Source organism: Calliopsis andreniformis, chromosome 8, assembly GCF_051401765.1.
Source record: "Calliopsis andreniformis isolate RMS-2024a chromosome 8, iyCalAndr_principal, whole genome shotgun sequence".
In the NCBI taxonomy this organism is placed as follows: Eukaryota; Metazoa; Arthropoda; class Insecta; order Hymenoptera; family Andrenidae; genus Calliopsis; species Calliopsis andreniformis.
In genome coordinates, this window is record NC_135069.1 from 4,411,794 (window position 1) to 4,430,129 (window position 18,336).

Consider the following 18,336-nt stretch of genomic DNA (forward strand, 5'->3'; position numbering starts at 1 on the left):
AAGCTCTCGAACTTAGGAAATCAATCGTATTACGGCTTGTAGCCGATAGTAAATCTCAAGTTTCTCGAGGGTACAAGCTAACTCGAGCCGATAATAATCGTTCACGGTGATAAGGGGGAACACGGACCTGTCGCCTCGGATTGAGAAACACTGCGGTTACTACGCTCGCTCGCAGACAGCGAGGCGCACTACAGCCGTTCGCGCAATGCCGTGTCACACGAGATTGAATAATCGCGTTTCACGATTCGAAAAGCGCAATCGATATCGCAGCCTGTGTCCGCGGGCTGGATAACCGATAACCGATTCGATACCAGTCGCCCAGAAAACGCCTCCTCGCGACATAGACACAGCGAGGATCGATCGACGATCGTCTTTCAAACGGTTCTGAACCTTCGCGAGATATATCATGAGGAACTATCGAATTTGCATCAGGCATGTCGAATTTGTATCAAGCATGTACAATTTCTGTGACGAACAATTGAACAATCATTGAAAATAATGAAATCCCCTAGAAGAAACTTTTTAGAGTTCATAAAAACATTATTATACAACTCATTTTTGCAATAAAAGACTTTTATAGCTCTGGCAATTCAACGAGTGATTTACATTTTGATGTTTCTTTTTTTAGAAATATTAATCCTAGATAGATATCTTGTGATTGTTTGCAATTATTCAACTGAACATTTTCTGTACCATTTTTTTCTAATATCGTCTAATGATAATATGCAAGATGAGTCATCAGAATATAAATATTAGTATCCAAATAACTCTAACCATTTTTCAACTTTCAATTATCATTTTTCATATTTACTACTTTTTTAGTTTTCTGCTTTTTAAAGTTTCAAGACAACCTTGAAATAAATGTAGATTACCTTTAACCCAGTATCTCATAGAATAACTTAACATCTATATGCTTACTAATTATATCTTTATCATCAAATAACGAGCTTTTGAAAAGGAAAACTACTTGGTCCTAATATTCATTCACAAAATTAAACATAAATAATGCAATTGTAGTCTGAATATTCAAATATAAAACCTTAAATTTTGATTTTTCATCAATTAAGAAAATATACATGAAAAATACTACTTCTTAAAATATTTTGTTTTTACATAAAAAATTGAAAGAGGTATTTGGTTGTTAAATTATGATGACTCATAAGTATGCAGTAATGTGAATATCATATGAATAGCACAATAAATAACAGACGTGATAATCACTGACATTTGTTAAAGCATGCAATATTCTGTAAGTACTCACATTAGTTTCCGCGACTCAGTCCATCGCACAGCAAATGTGTCTCGTATTTTTGGAAATCCCTCTGGAATTTTCCTTGTCACAAACTAATGGAGACAGTTCAGTTTTCCTCTTTTCGATCTCTTATTTGAACCTGCACAATAAAGACATTACGCATTAGATTGTAAATATTTTTTTCTTAATTCAACATGCACATAAATAATTTCCCTCGACTCAATATTCTAAAAAGTTAATTGAAATTCATAAGAGAGAAACACTACGTAACCCTCATTTCAAAAATAATAACCTAACAAAAAAGTAAACGTGACAGATTCTCAGATAAAGAATTACTTTTGTATAGTACTACTGTACAGTGTGCGCGCGTCGATGGTGACCGTAGTCAAAGAGCGTGCTTTGAGAATTTCTCGCTGTTATTCATAATTTAGTATATCATAATAATTACCGTAATTATTATCGATAAATGCTGTTTTATATGGTAAAGAATATCAGCATCGATATTCTGATACATAATTTCAAGTGAAATAATATGATAAACTACAATTTTACTAAATTACCTATGAGCAATAACCTCTTAACATCTCTCCTAACTTGACAGCCTTTTCCATCGCACAATAAATAGAATTTTCACACGAAAATACAAGAAAACACAACACTGAAGTTACAAAAAGTAAAACTGAGTTAAACAAACAAGAATTAAACGTTTTTTCTATTAAAAAAAGAATGGAAAGCAGGAGCCGATCTGAGCGTCTAAACGGGCGGGAAGAAAGTGCGTGCCTGCGCAAGAAATGTGCGCGGATGCGTGAGAAATGTGCGCCGATGCGCAAGAAATATGCGCCGATGCGCAAGAAATGCGCGCGAATGGATCACAAAAATTCAAATTTCCCCTTCCTTCAAATAAATATCATTATTATGTAAAAGACATATTTACTTATACTTTACTACAAAATTTATGCTGTTTTTTCAAATTTAACACATTGTGACTATTCGACGAGTCCTAATAAAACATTTTAAAACAACTCCCACAACATTCACAGAATACAAAACACATTCGAAGACTCTCAACGCCCCTCTTACGAAATAAATACAAAAATAAAGGGTACGATTGGAAAAAACTGGTCGTGGAAGCCATTCCAGGGCCAATGAAATGCAATCGGTTCCCTTCGACAAGCACATTGTGTCGAATCAACCAGAGACAATTCGATCCCATCGGTCCGCCCACATTTTTTTCCGCTGATTTCCTGCGCGACTAAACAGCGACAGCGCGTTCAACCGCGTCGAATCGGTGGCTACGACCGATTTAATTTGGACAAATGTCAATTGTCACGGGGGTTGGCGATGCATTCCCACAGCGATGCAATAGAAATACCGACGATCCAGTGAATAGCGTGCCACTGACAGTGAACTCGCAACTTGAACTCATTAGATTCGCGGTAGAGCTGCTCGCGTCTTTTTCTCCACCAGTTTCGCGGAACAAAGTCCCCAGCAGGGAACAAGGAAACGTTTATAAAAGAAACGAGGCACTCTTCAACATAATAAAAACACGTTGCTTAATGCTGGAGCGCAATGCAACTGGGAAAATTCACGACTGCTCTGTTTAACTTCAAATTGATTTTCGTTTACCCGTCCAGACGAGAATAGAAACTCGATGGAAGGACAAAGTCATGGAAAGTTTGGAACTTATTTTAGATCGAGGGCCTCCGAATATGGAGTAACTGGATCGAGGAATACTAAATTACAGCTTGTAAATTCCGAAGTGCAACGCTTGAAATAGACGATGAAAGGGATACTGTGTACAGCACGATGATATTTTTACTGGATACGTTACGAAGTGTGCTCAGACTTTTAAAAACTCCGCGTCATAAACAATCGATTAATAAATAAAAATGCAACGCGTCAGACAGTGTAATATGTATCAAAATAAACCAGCTCTGAGAGTACACTGCTGTTGAAAAGTTTGGAGCACTCTTTATTATTCAAGCAAAACAACCTTCTCCACACATGAAAAAAAATGTAAAGCTAAAAACAATACTTTTAACACATTGACACATTAGTTGCATAACACTCAATTTTTGCTAAATTATAGTATAGGTACTCCAAACTTTTACGCAACACAAAATAAAAATTCTACGACTAAAGTTGAACTTAGCGCACCAAACTTGTTCAACTTGTTGCAACTGATAAACTCGAGGCCCCGCATATTTCGAGCGACGTGCAAGCTTTATTGCGTTCAAATTCGTCGATTATCGAGCTCATTGCGCGCTGAAACGTTTGCAATTAACTAACTCGTTGCTGAATCGCTTTTAAACGTATCCTTCGCGCGACTCGATTCAACGCGGTCGCGGCTCGTAACAGCGCGCTGCGCGAGCCAAGAGAATTTTATTACGGCGAGGCAAGGATTCAAGAAGGAAGCAAAAAACGGAGGCACGGCCGTCGGCTCTCTCATTTCGTCAGCCGATCGAGCACAATAAGAAATAGCGAATCGGAGACCAAAGCCAGGTGACTCACGAGCGGAGTTACGAACACGAAACAGGCTTGATTTCTAAAAAATAGAATCAAAAAACCGCAACAGGGATACTACTGCATGTGTCTACATTCGAGCTTTCTTATTGCAGTTGCATGTGAAGCGACTGAGATTATACAATTTCATTACCTCGAACCTCTATTAATTAGCTTTTAGCTTTTTTATTTTGAGGACTAAGGACCTGAAAATCTGAAAACTGGAATATGTATTAGAAAAAGTTAAAATTTGAATACTTAGATGTTTAGAAATTGGAAACTAAAATGGAAGTATTCAATATCAAATTCTTTAGTATAAAAAGTAAGAATCTCAAACTCCAACTTACATTACTGTTTCACGAGGCTCATTAGTGTACAGAAAATGTAAAAGAAAATAGACACGGAAAGCTAACTACAAAACGCATCAAACCAACCATAAAAGAATGAAATAAACATCCCCACACATGCTTATCGAATTACTTTGTCTCCAACTTTAGCTAGTTCGTCCCTGAGAAGATTAAATAGTGATGCACATTATAAGCGACCCGAGCTATAGTCCCCGTGCACATCGCGTGCCGAACGCACCGATGGTTTTCCGATCCGTAATAACTATGTATATGACTCTTTTCTCCTCTGTCCCACTGTACAAACCGACCCCTGGCCACAACTTGGCGCGAAACTTTCCTCGACGTCTCGAATAATTCATCGGCCCCCAGTGTCAGAGAACATCAGAAACTTACGTGTTTTAGTAACGCAGAAACTTAGTCAAACCGTCGGAAGAAAGGCGAATGTAAATATTTATCACATTCTTCATTATTCAGGCAACCGACGACGAGCCGTGCCGAACATCGAATGCGAATAACCGACAAGACGATGACGTGCCGCGCGAAAAACGACCTCTTCCGACCCTTCGAGCATCGAGATTTAAACGATTCGCGCGAGATCCTCGCGGGAGGTCTAAATTCAATGCACTCACAGGGTTCAAGGGGTCAACCTCTCAGGCAATCTTCACGTACCGTGCTCACTGTTTACTCAATTTACATGGACACTGCAGAATATACATTTCTATAGGCACAGTGTTGTCTTGATAAAAGCTCGAAGGTAGACTCAAATTTCCTTGGAAGTGTCCTTCCCTGCGCGTGGTCCTCGCCTTCAGGAATTCAAACTCAAGTCACTGTTGTAAAAATTGATCTTGGAAATAAACTTCTTCCATCCCCTGGGCTTCTAGCTCGCTCCAAATCGCGAGCTTGTATCGAGGCAATACTGTATACACGCGATCGCGCTCGACTCGCAGCGCCGAAGGGTTCAAGGGTCGAACTGGCTGCACTCTCGAAATCGCGCGCGCGTTGCACTCGCGGCGTCTCGCCTCGGAACGGCAACAGTCCCCCGCGGCTCGGGACGAAACGTCGAAGAGGACGGAGGGAAAAAAGAAAACGGCACGAGGGAACTGGTTCGGCGAAGCCGAGTGAGCGTTCTCGGCCGCGCGCGCGACGTGCACCACGAACAATACGATTTTCTAGGAGGAAACGGTGCAGGGGACGTTAGGTGGAGGGGACGCAGAGGGAGGGGGGGAGTGGGAGAAGACGGCAGGAGGGCCGGCAGGAGCACGTGAAAGGAGATTTAAAGGGAAAAAGAAGGAGGTGGCCTTTAAAAAAAAGAAAGGAAGAAAAGAAAGAAGGAAGGAACATGGCGAACCGGTCGCAGCCTCCATTCGTCAGCTGGGTGCTCAGCTGCAGCCGGGCGCGGTGACCTCGGGACGATGCTTCACGGAAAACCGACACGATTTGCGAGCGATAACGGTCGTGTCACGCCTAGCGATGGAACTGATCCAGTTTCTAATCGTGCTTCCCCAGGGATCGTCTATTCTTTGTTTAGAAGCTTTGGAGAGCATCGAAAAGAGCAGTGATTAATACCCACGTTGACTGAAAGGAATATGTAGCAAGAGACAAGAGTCTTGAGTTAGGAAGTGTAGCTGGAGCTTGAAATTGTTTAGAAGGAATAAGTTTTATTTAAGTAAGAGCAAAGTGTACCTGTCTCCTTTTATGGAATCTGATCTTCAACAAATACAAAGCCTCTGTCTCTTACACTTTATAGAGTCATTATCTCCTACTAGTCATAAAACTATAGCAAGTGAGGAGTGTGTTTCTGAAAAATGTGAGGGTTTATTACAAAAATGTAAATGTAGATTTGTGTAGATTTGTAGACGAAACTGTGTGCATGAATACGTACCCTTCTATTATGTTCATGATTCTAAAATACAAACTTAGGACGAGAGACGTATCAATAATCGATACCAACTGTGAAGCATCATTTCCATCATTAGCCACACCGTCGCCGTTTTCATCGGCGATTTAACGCGCTTTCGTGCCGCACGCATACAGTTTTCCCCCGCTTTTCAAATGCCACTGACACGCACGCACAAACAAGCACACATAACCGAGGTTTCCTTCGTTGGAGAGAGACCCGGCGACACTCACGGAAACGCGGTCATCGGTCGCCTTACAGGTGATCGAAAGCTCAACCCAGCCGACTGACGGTTCAACGACATTCGACTTTGCTATTTGCCTCTAGGAATACGTGGTTCCCTTCCTAGACCACGCTCCCATCGATATCGATCCACTTTCGATCCTCAAACTCAAATCATTCCGAATAATCGTCTGCCGATGCTACACGAACTTAGGGCTTCTACAAATAAATAAAGAAAAATCCAAAGGAATTAAAACTATCCTAAAACGACGTGGTACCATTTTCACGAAACAGGCAATTGCCTACGATCTTTAATAAGAGTTCCAAACCCGCGAATCTGACAGTCATCCCAGAAAGATTCTAGCGAATTTTTTGGAATATTAAAGTCGAAGACAGTGAGCAATTTTTGAAGAAGTTTTTATACAAAGAACATGAAGCTTAAATGAAATGTTTTTAGAGCTGTGGGCTCGAGGAACCCTTAGTATCCCTAAGGCCAAGGCGAAAGAGGTTACTACGCTCTCGGGGCATCGACGTTCCGGTTCCCCAAGATAATTCTCCAGTATCTAGTCGAATCTCGCGAAAAGACGAGTCAGCCCGAGGAGGAGGCACCTAGAGCGAGAGAAGCAAAGAAGCGAAGGTTTCCGCGAGAGGCATAGCAAACCGGTCGGTGCGTTCATCAGCTGAGAGGCCAGCTGAACCGAGCGGCCGCTGTAACCTCAACCTTTCTAATAGGCCGTGCTCCTCGTAGAATGATTAATCGAGCCGGCGCTGGTCACGTTTCAACGAAAATCACAGTGAAATACCTTTCTGCTCGGCTCTCATCCACAGACGGACGTTGGAACCCGCGGAAACACTGGCCTTTCGGGGATAAAACTTTTTGAAAGCCCACTCACAATGGAATCTTCCAGTAGACTGGCCGAGCCGGCAAGCTGTTCCCTTTTGCGTGCACACCCACCGTTTCGTGCACTGTCTCGCGTTTCTCGCCACTGGCCCCGTTCCTCGTGGACCGATCGCGATCCTCGAAACAACCGAGCGCTCCACGACGAGGTTCAACCGTTGTTTCGTCGCGTTGCAAAACGCTTATTTGCAGCAGAAACGCGGCGGTGCGCGTACCGCTGACAGTTCCTCGAGCTGTCACTTTTCGACGACAGCGCCGCTGCCGCCATCTGCTGGGGGCTCGGGGAGGCAGAGGGGGATTTGAAAAACCCGCGCTCGAACCACCTAGCAACAAGATCAATAGGCCAACCGGGGGAACCCGCGATCTGGGCGAGCGCCTTTTAAAACGGAACCGGGCTGAAATTCTAGGGGTCGATGAGCATAAACAAAGAGGATGCTGTCGAGTGCTTTCGGTGACGGATTTTTGTCAAATGGAACATTTAGCTGGCACGTTTGGGAGAGAGGTGTGAAGGCTGGTTGGAGTGGGCTGAGTCATGCTAACAATGAGTTCGGGAGTTGAGTTCTGTTTTGCCTTTTTTCTTTAAATTCTTTCTTTTTGGTATTCTGGAATTATTGATAAGAATTTTTTGAAGTTTTGTACTCACTCAAAAATGGTACCTAATGAAAAATTTGTTTCAAGATCTACAGTAAGTAGTAAGTTCTGTGAATCCATAATGAGGAATATTATTGTTACAATAGAATGATAGCTCTCAAGCCATCGATTTTCGTTTGAAGTTTTATTATAACAACCTCGTTCCTCTAGTACAAAAAAACCGTACATCCTCGCGATCATTTACAAGATATAATAACATATTTTACAAATATTTTATACGATCTCTGTTCGTTCAGCAACAATATTCTTTCACTCTTCATGTTTTCTCGCCTTTCGACCACTCTCCTTCGCTCAGCAATCCGTGTAACAATTATGTCTCATGTTTTATGCGGGAATGTAAACAAATTGCTCTTGATACTCAGAATGCTCGTTCTCACCATACCGTTCGCAATTATTCCCCCTTTCCTTCGGTTCTTCCCCTTAAAATGGCACACGGTTGCACTCACACGCCACACGTTACGCCGTCGCGTCTTGAACGACTCATTTTCAACGCACTTGTGGAATGCTAGTTTTTTTAGAGTCTACCTTAAGGGTAGGCCTCTCCCTATTCTTAAGATAATTGGACTCAGCCAGTTTACAAAAGATCCCGAACAAATGTAAGGTCTAGGCAACCTTACTTAACGACGATGAGAGGCAAGATATTTAATCACATAAAATGAGTATTTCGAACAACGTAAGAAACGTGGATCCTTGTATCCAGACATAAGCATACACTAGGAAATTGTATAAACGCTGCAGAAGCAGCTCCCTAAGCGAAGTTCGCGGTAATTCCATTTGGAATTACGTATCTCAAGGCATTTCTCGTTGAAATAAACAATATCTAAATGTCGCAAGGAAGAAGTGCCCTTCGTTTGTACGTAATAACTTTAAAAACATAAACAAAAACGTGAGAGGTAACACGAGAGCCTCGTACGCGAAGAAACAACAATGTGACTCGATGAGACGTTATCAACGTAAAAGTGTATGACTGTACACGGCCGTTAAAATTATCCTACTCTTTGAACGGGGACTTAACTAGAGATCTGGTGGGGATCGTTTAACGCCACTAACAAAAACATATTGTACACATCCGTGTACAATTTTCAGCTAGTACTAGTTTAATCGTTCGTTGAGCCTTTGTGCGATTGCGGCGACTAGCGCAGCACCTTTTCCGCTTCCATCCTCCGCGTGAATCATTTTGAACTGCACAATATCGTCCATTAATAATTAGTTAACTATTTGAAGTAGAACTTAATATGAAAAATTCACTGTTTACCTTGTGATCGGGGGCTAACAATTTAATGTACTGCTTTATCCAAGTCTCTAGTCGAGGATGGTGCTTGAAAAGAGATCCATCTACAGCAATCGTTACGTGCTCCTTGTCGATTCGTTTCAGAAGAACTGATAGACCTTTAAGAAGTTCGTTCAATAATATACGTTAACTATTTCTCCTTTGGTGATGTAAAGTTTCACAATATTGGAAGACTTACATATCGCCACGAGAAGCGCTGCACGATTGGACACTACTTCACAGATATACTGAACGACTTTCATGTCCTCCTCGTCTGGGTCGATGTCGAATTTCTTCAGGATTTTCTTCGTGTTATTGAAACCACCATCCATGGTGTCTCTGAATTTTAACATCACGATAAGAATTAAAGATCTTGCGTATTAAAATGTTTGTGCTCTTCAAATTACTTACTGTTCAATATCCGAGACCAAGTCGGTGGTGAGATTTCCAGGGATCAAGAGGGATCCTGGCGTATGCTCCACAAATAAAAGTCCTTCTTTGGTTAACTTCGCGAGCACCACTCGCACTATCTCGCCTAAGTATTTCCCGCTAATATATTTCTCAAACCTGCCAGTTGAAAGCGATCATTATAAAAAATCTATTCAAGAGAACACTTGCAACATTTCTCAATGGTATCTATTACTCACGTAAACGAGTTAACAATAAGGGAGTTCGCGTCGTTCTCGCGATCGTAGTCTGTCTTGATGAAGTCCAGAACTCCGTTATCTCCCAAGGCACCCCATTCAATGTCGATGATAACCTTCGACATCAAGTATCAGTTTAGTACTAAACAAACAACTTTCACTTAATACAAATTACACTAAGACATACTTCGCGTTCCCCATGTCTCTCGGTCTCCCAATGCTCGACCCTGTTGGCTCGCTCGAGGTAGCAGGCGTTGCTTCCAGTTCCCAATATGAGTCCAATCGCAGTGTTATGGTCCAACGTTGACCCTTGAACCAACGTCCCCGTGGTGTCGTTTAAAATAGCCACAACCTTCACTTTGGTATCTCCACGACGATCCAAGGCTTCCCTCAACAACCTCACAGCATCCTCGTTTACCACGCCAGGGCAATTGAACGTTTTGGTCCAAGTGACCAATATCCCAATATCCAGAGAGTGTTGAATCATAGGAAACGAGAAAGTGAATCCTGGAATATAAACAAAGTCATCAAAGAATGAACGCTCCGCTCGCATTATTCATCGCGTTGAAAAAGATTATCGATCGCGTGCAAGATCGCGTAATCTATGTTTGACTAGCGATGAAAGTCGATCAATATGAACCTAAAGAGCTGATAACGTCGAGTGGTTAAAAGCAGGATGCGCTTCGAGGTGGCACGCGTTGCAGATAAAATCCCCTGACGGAAGAATCGAATAAAAAAAAGAGCATAAAAATAGGAATCTTCTTCTGGGCTCGATTGCAGCTATTCAAGTTTGCAAGAAACCGCAGAGTGCGGCAATTAACTCTCGCACGTGATCCCCCCAACGCCTATGGACATTGATTCCAATTTACCAAGGGGAAGCTCTATGTTCTGAAGACCCTGCTCGATGACGAAATCGCTGACACACTTGGCCAGATAATCGAACAGACGGATGCCCGAGCCTACTCTCAAATCGGAGCCGATGTGGTACTTCTTCACTTCCTCTCGTATGATCGTCCCATGGGACAGCTCCACAAGAAGCACCCGGAAGTTGGTTCCTCCGAGGTCCAACGCCAGGTACAGACCCTCCTCTGGAAGCATACATCATCAAAGATTAGATCTCTCTAAACTCTAACATCTCAAGATTACAAACTATGTTAAGTAATAGTCTACCAGCTCTATTGCGAAAGTGGAAGCATGAGGGAGCTATTAGCTTGCATACTAATTGACGTAACGTATCGTTCATAAAGGTCAACGTCGATAATCGACCGAAGAGTACCGTTTATCGGAAAAAATCGTTATCAGACAGTCAGTGTACACACGCGATCCATGGAGTACAATACTCCACTTATTAAACTCTCCACATGAGAGTACAATGAGAATACTCTTCAGATTGAGAGTACAATAAGAAGAAAACTGATCAGTTTTAATAACCTGTGCCATCGAGCAGCTCCGGGACGTAGGTGTTCTCCATCTGCAGCGAGGATGGCTGCTGATGAATGCCCTTGTTCATTTCAGAGAGAAACACATCCTCGATCTTCCTCACGGTCCCCGCCAAAAACTTGAGCTTCGCCACTCTTTGCTCGATCTAGAAATACGTTGAAATTGCATCATCGTGAACTTGCCCGCAAGAATGCTCGAAAATTTTCCACTGTCTATTAATCTTTGCAGCACTGTAGGCGAACGTCATTAGATTGTCAGACACTTTGCCACGAGCACTGTTACGTGATCTCTAATGAGATTTTAAGAGGCAAAGCAGAAACCGCTATGGTTAGCTGGCGCAGGCTGCATTCTACAATTAAATTCGCGAGCACAGAGATTTCGTCGATAGGAGGAAGTCTGTATGCTTCTCTGCTATTGCTCGTATTCAAGTTTACGTAATAAGCGTTACGACTGGTTCTCTATCGCCTGATGTCTGTGTATAACTCTCTTTTTTCCCTTCGTTTTTCTCTGCTTCGCTATTAGCAATTAACAGAGAGTTTTCTGATCGGGGTTCGTCGATCGTGTGCTCGCGCCTGATCGAAAACAGAGTTACATTGCGACCAGATAATACTGATATTTCATTTCCTCGAAGGCAAACCGGTTGCATTCACGCAAACATCGCCGCCAAGGTGAGCCGTAAAAATTCAGGAAACCGATATTAAACCCGCCGAGTGAAAGACAAAAAAAAAACTTGAAGTATCGAAATGTGAAGATCAGATAATGCCGCGGAACTATTTTCTAGCTTCGTGTAAACAAAATATCGCGATGCACACGTCAGAAGATATTAAACCGCGAGACAGATCGAGATTAATTTATTGCTCTTGGATCGGCTGGTTGACAAGATAGCGAGGATGAATTATTGCTGTTTCCTATTGCCGTGTGAACGTCGGAAAATTGGTGAAGAAAAAAGGGATGGAAACTAACGACGCAGCAGAGCAAAGGAAAACAGGAATTGGCCGTGACATTGGCGGCCTGCTAATCAAATGCAGAAAGAATGCGTGGGTAGAGCATTGCAGGCTTCTGACTGATGTAACTCTATGTAAAATATTTACGACGATGAGCCCACGCAGAATTTTAGCCGTCAATTGTGGCGGTGAAGAAAAAAGAAGTGTGTCGAAACTAGGATTTTTATTTAGACTAAGAGACGCAATAGTATATAAATAATATTATCAGTTAGTTCTTTTTTTAATAGAATTCTAGTGTCACGCAAAACGTGCCTTCCGCGATAATACACTCGAATATCTCTAACTTTTAATATAGCGGTGGGATTCCCCTACGATAACCCCATGACTTTAGGGCACGGATAAGCGAACGATCCACGACCCCTCCGCGACTAACCAGAACGATGATTGGGAAAATCTGGCACAGTGTGTCTAGTGTCGTGTCTCGTTTTGTGTTTACGAAACTACAGCTGGCCAATAATCCCGAATCGATTTGTTTTTATCTCCTCGAGAATGAAATATCTCAGCTCTCTCTTAAACCATTACTCTAAGATACAAAACACTTTAGACGTTTCTTGTACTATTAATTAATGAAATACTGCAATCGTAAATAAACCAATTAGATCCTCAGGAAAAATGAATGAAATCGTAAGGGTATTGCCGATGGAAATCAGCAAGAAGAAAAGTGAAAGTGTCTATATGGGATCGATCGGAGTCAGTAAACTCTTAACGAGAATGTCGCAAGGTTAAGGACTCAGTGCGCCGTTTCTTGCATCGGCAATGATTCAACGTTGTCGTCATTGCTCGCACAGAGATCGATCACTTATGTAAGAAGCGCGATAAACCGTGGCTGGAAAAAAAAGTTCATTATCGAACAGTGGATGCCGCTTGCAAATCCGGCTTTCTGCTGCACAACCGCTACGAAACGATCGAACAAACGCTCGTAGGCAGTAAAACGTAATCGCGATAAGTTCCTCCATTGATCTTCGCAAACTCATCTCGCGTCGTCGAATGTCATTGTTATCAGGCACGCGTGACCGCGATGAGCCTCGAGTTTCCACTATTTTACGCATCAAAGAGCTGGAAGTTCACGGCCGAGGGGGGCCTAAAATCGATTAGATAAACACGGGGAAGGTTGCTTTGCTCACCTTTTGTTGCCTCACGTCGTCCAAGAGCACCGGCGGAGGTACCTGTATCGCCTCGTTGAGAGCATGTTCCGTGGGCACGACCATGTCTATGGGGTTCTTGATTGTCTGGAAAAGTTAGAAATTAGGGTCAGGCAAAAGTAGCTTCGAAGCAATTTCAAGGTGTCTAGTTTTAGTTTATTTAGAGCTCGATTCTTTAGCTGTCAGAGTCTAACGAGAGGGGTCTCAGTGAGCCTGAGATGGGCAAAAGTTGTGGACTCTGGCATAGAAGATTGCTGAGTAGAACTGAACACTTTGCCAATCGCTGTACCATCTTTTACATTCATTCTGTAGCATTTTTCATAGCAACTTTTATTGTTTCTTCGAATTATCTTCACAGCAATATGAAATTGTATCATATATGCTATGAGATTATAGCGAGTAGTAACAATGCTATTGGTCTGATTTTACTATTTTTGACTTTAGACGATAGTAGTACAACATTATTGACACTCGTAGAAAATTGGTCAGTTGAGTTACTCTGACGTATCACTCAACAGGTAAATGTACTCTAACGATCGGCAATATGTTAACAAAACCAGATAGTCTTTTCGTAGAGTCATCGCGTTGCGCGTGAAAATCACCATCTATTTGTAATGCTGTTACGGTACACGTGCAGCACGTGCTCACCTCGCCGTCGCGAACGTTATCTCCCGATTGAGTAGTTTCGAGTGAAAGAAACCTTGCGTCTCGCGGGCCACGCGTGAATGGATCGCTCGCTCGCGACGATAAGAGACGTTTCTCCGCGAGCACGAGAAAACTCACTGAGATCTTCGGTTTACCGCCTATTTATTTTCCCTCCTACTACTGCGTTTCATTCGACATTCATCGGGACATGATAACGCCCCACTGCCAACAAATTTGACGAAAAGATGAAAGTCCACGGATCTTCTTAACACCCCGATAACGTCACCAGTCTAACTCGTCGTGAATTATAGCATCGCGTCTCGTTTAAGCGTGACAACACGCCCGATTCTCCATTCCTCGAATGTCGCTGATCGCGTAATTGTCCGCGCGATTACGTTTGCACTGTTTCGCGCGGTTATTGAGGTTGACTGATAACCGCGCTGAGGCAACGAACGACCGAGACGGGCTACTATCTTCTCCTGAGTGATTGATCGACGAAGGAGCGATCGATTTCGCCCCACTGAAGACAATATCACCGTTTGGTCTAGCGGAGGCGCGGAAAAGGTCTCAGTAAAGGAGCAGCGACCTCGAGGGGAAGAAAAGCGATGCTCTAATTTCGATTAAAGCTTGCGAGACACTAGGCAAGCCTGACCGACATTAGTTACAAAAACGCGCGCTTGCTGCCCTGCAGGTCATCGACTATCACAACATTATCGCGTGGTTCATTGATAGATACACGTGTAGGGTCGCCCATGGCTTGGTAGCACGTTCGAAACCTTGGCCGAGATGTTTGTGTCGTCTCAAAGACTGTGATAAATGGGGAAACTTGCGATACACTGCGCTGACGATACTCGAAAATCCAGGGGGTGTTCATAGATAAACTCTCGTGTTCACCGTTCACTGATCACTCCCCCGCATTGCAGCCTTTAGATCGACGCGACAGCCACGAATTTCGCTGCTACTGGAAGGTTGCACCGCTTTAGCTGCTCCAGACAGCAGCGTGCCCGCTCACATTGCATCTCTGCATATATAGTACACTTGCATTCAGTACCGGCTTTAGGGGGGAGACGAGGTCGGGCGACCGCCCGGGGCGCCAAATCTATAGGGGCGCCTAATGCTGACAAAAAAGCTCGAAAAGTTACATTTTATTAGATTTAGATTTGTTTTAGACCCGTTAGTTTTAAGTCTATTTTAAGTTTGAACTCGCTAAACTACAATTGCTCTCGCACGTTCGCACTTTCTCACCCTGTATAGTTTGTCACAAGAAAAAGAAAAAGGTAATCATGCCCGGGCAGGGGCGCCACAATAATCTTGCCCAGGGGCGCTGGAGGTGTCAGAGCAGGCACTGCTTGCATTGTAAGTACGGTCTTGCGCACGAGTTGACCGCCAACCGAAATGTTGTGATCGATTAAGTCGGTCATTGAACCCGTTCGAGAAGAAAGTTTGTTAAAAACGATTGGCACCTGGTGATTTAAGGGTCACGCAGAAAGACATGAAAATAGTTCGTCTGGATAGAAAAAGAGTTTTCAAGAGACAAGTGGGGTCGCAGAAGTTGAAGAACTCGTTTGGCGAGCGAAATTGGTCCAAGCAAGGCGCGCCTTTCGCATACCTTGGCTTATTCTTATTATCTTTCTGACCCTCTGGACAGTCCCCTCTTTGCCCTTACTCGTTCTATAATTACGTTGCGAAAAAATTAATAGTTATCGACACATAAAGGCAAAGTGAACAGCGGAAAATGTACAACGAAGCAATTTTCATATGGAACCTTGCGAAGGGGCACGACGTCGCGCACAATCGTCCCAGCAAATTACAGCAGACTCGTCACAAATTGCGCACAAACGCCGCGGCACCGTGACCATTCACAAGGAAGATTCAATCGTCGCAACATCAATGTCTCGCTAATTCACAATACTTCAGAATTTTCACAGTAAGCCGCCGCGAAACAAGAGAACCGCGAAATGCCGCTAGAACATTCTTCCGAACTCATCAGAGTCCATTAAAATCAATTGGGAGGTGCAAAACGTCAACCAGGATAATTTAGCCAGTTGACCTGACGTGATGATTCTAATCCATAGTGCAATATGCACACTCGTCGCACGGATCACGTTGACCGGCACGGTCCGAAAGGAAGTTTTCTGCTTCCGGTTGTCCTGCAGGAAACGTATCTATAATGTAAGTAAAAGCTCTAATAGAGCAGGCAGAACCCTATACTTAGGTGGCTAAGTCTCATACTTGTCAAAAGTCTGAGACTGTGACAAATGTAGCATGACCTAAGGATCTGGAACATTGTTCAGCAGGACACAGCTATTCCAACATTTATTACGTTATAAAATAAATATCACATTATTAGATATAGATCACAACTGTCTATCATGATTGACGACCTCATAATCGATTTATCTCGCGTAATCAGCTGAATAAAAGGAAAATCAATGTATCGCATATTTTCTGCGAAATCGAAGTGCAACTTTCACCGAACTTAACTACCATAATAAACTACCCTTTCGTTGAGAAACGCGTACGGTTATGTATGATCTTCATCACTTGAATGGTCGAGCTTCCGTGAGTTACGAGACCATTATCGGCAAGGTCTCGAATAAACCTTAATCGAATAGAGTTCCCTAGAGCCTGACTGCTCTTTTCACGCTCGGAACATTGAGTTTCGCGCTAAAATCGTTCCAAAAATTCCTAAGACAGTTTATCTGTTATCAGAGTATAATTATTAACGTAACATCAAGAAAACATCCGATAAGAACTCACAGCGACAGATAATCAAATTTCAATTCCAAAAGCATTACAAGTGTAACACAATTGCTATTAATCCACGATAAGACGGTTTCCTCGGGAGCGCTTTACAAAATTTGCACAATAACGCGAACATGTCGATAGTTCTCCCGTGAGGATCTGACAAATGTAATCGTAGGATGTGTTCGTTTAAAGTCGCCGTGGTCGTCAACGGTGCAGCTTAATAGAGTCGCTAGTGGCAAAGTCTATTCGAGAACACGCGAAAGTCAGCATGAATATGGAAGAGGCACGGTAAATAGTATCTGAATTTCTGAGTCGTCGCGATCAGCAGACCACTGTGAGACATTGAGACACGGTGAGCTAGCGATGACAACACGTGCAGCGTAACATTTCAAGGACCCACATGGCCTGGTCGGCCAAGTAAACAGCCGAAACTGCTTTACATAAATTTCGCGAGTCGCTTCGGTGACATCAACATTCTCGCATCGGCTGGATGGACGATCACGCGGCTAGACACCGATGTTACATACATCATCGATGACACCGAGGCTCCGATGAGGATTCTGTATCCGTCGTTGGACAACAACGGGCCACGCGAGAAGGCGCGTAGTTGCGCGTACGCGCGGCCGGTTCGCCGCGATGAAAATGAGAAACGCAGGCTCACCCTAACACTTTCTACGAATGACTGGCTGGCTCCAACTAAGCGATCGCTCCGACTTGCGATAATCCTCTTCTATCCTCGGCACGGTCCAGTTACCGGTCAATGACTGAAGTTTCTCGAGACGTACGTGACAGAGCACGCACACGTACAAGCACGTGGGTGGGATCTCGTGAAATGTGTACTCGGTGTGAGAGAAGCGACGACTGGTCGTGCCTCCGGCTCGTCGTTTTCCCCCACTGCTCGGAACTTCTTATCGGTGCGTGTTACGAACGCCGCGCCTTCCCGCGATCGTGCACGCACACATCCACGCTCGCGAATCCGCGTGGCTGAGCGTGTGTACGCTCCGACCGAGCACGCGAATGCACGCACACACGGGATTCCCTGGAATATCGCGTGCGTAGAGTACCACGTGACCAGAGCCGTGACTCTGAAACCGCGGACGCGAGGATCGCGGGGGTGAAGCTCTGGACGCGTGGACACCTGTTGTCCCTCGGATCCGCTTCGACTCTTGCGCTCCTGACGCCCTTGAAGGATCTTTTGGAAAAGAATTTGGTTGAAGTTTAGATTGGCGATGAATAGAACAGGATTAAGTGTTAGTAATGCGATTGATAAAATAATGAAGTGTAGACACTTATTTGGCAGGGATTCGATTAATGTGTGGACCGGAAGAGGCACGTCCCGAATGCTCCTGCGGGTTCGCATTATGTCATTTGAATGGAGTTTGAATGTGGCTGCAATAAAATAACATCCGTCTCCTAAACTACATAGGCTGAATGGAGTTTGATTAAATTGGTCGGCGTGTTTAAATTTAGATCGTTACAATCGCCCGACCCTCGTGGCTTGATAATGCACGGCACCATCCTGTAGACAACTATCTTGCACTTCGGGATGATTAATGAAGGAAAGCATAATTCTATGCTGGAGCGTCGGAAAGGCGTAGGAAAATCCGGCTGCTAAAATGATAAAGATACAGTGAAATAGAAGTACAATTAATGCTGGGTTTTTTAACATACGTT

At 43.5% G+C, this 18,336-nt stretch overlaps 1 protein-coding gene and 1 long non-coding RNA gene across 6 annotated transcripts; both read right to left on the reverse strand.

Moving 5' to 3' along the window:
• Positions 1 to 7,874: 7,874 nt before the first annotated feature.
• On the reverse strand, positions 7,875 to 17,464 carry LOC143182023 (hexokinase type 2). Of its 5 annotated transcripts, none has more exons than XM_076382752.1 (10): positions 17,324 to 17,464; positions 13,252 to 13,356; positions 11,115 to 11,268; positions 10,553 to 10,771; positions 9,871 to 10,190; positions 9,687 to 9,799; positions 9,451 to 9,606; positions 9,239 to 9,378; positions 9,025 to 9,158; positions 7,875 to 8,951 (listed from the first exon to the last, which is right to left on the reverse strand). In XM_076382752.1, the coding sequence occupies exons 2-10, from the start codon at positions 13,333 to 13,335 to the stop codon at positions 8,862 to 8,864; spliced, it is 1,410 nt and encodes a 469-aa protein (XP_076238867.1). In that variant the 5' UTR covers positions 13,336 to 13,356; positions 17,324 to 17,464; the 3' UTR covers positions 7,875 to 8,861. The 5 variants fall into 5 exon arrangements, with proteins under 5 accessions (XP_076238867.1, XP_076238870.1, XP_076238869.1 ...); XM_076382755.1 differs by lacking the exon at positions 17,324 to 17,464 and adding an exon at positions 17,190 to 17,307; XM_076382754.1 differs by lacking the exon at positions 17,324 to 17,464 and adding an exon at positions 14,809 to 14,912.
• A 443-nt stretch (positions 17,465 to 17,907) lies between these two features.
• Positions 17,908 to 18,331, reverse strand: LOC143182024 (uncharacterized). The gene is made up of 2 exons (XR_013002387.1): positions 18,141 to 18,331; positions 17,908 to 18,051 (listed from the first exon to the last, which is right to left on the reverse strand). It is a non-coding gene; the product is annotated as an uncharacterized LOC143182024 (long non-coding RNA).
• Between the last annotated feature and the right edge of the window lie 5 nt (positions 18,332 to 18,336).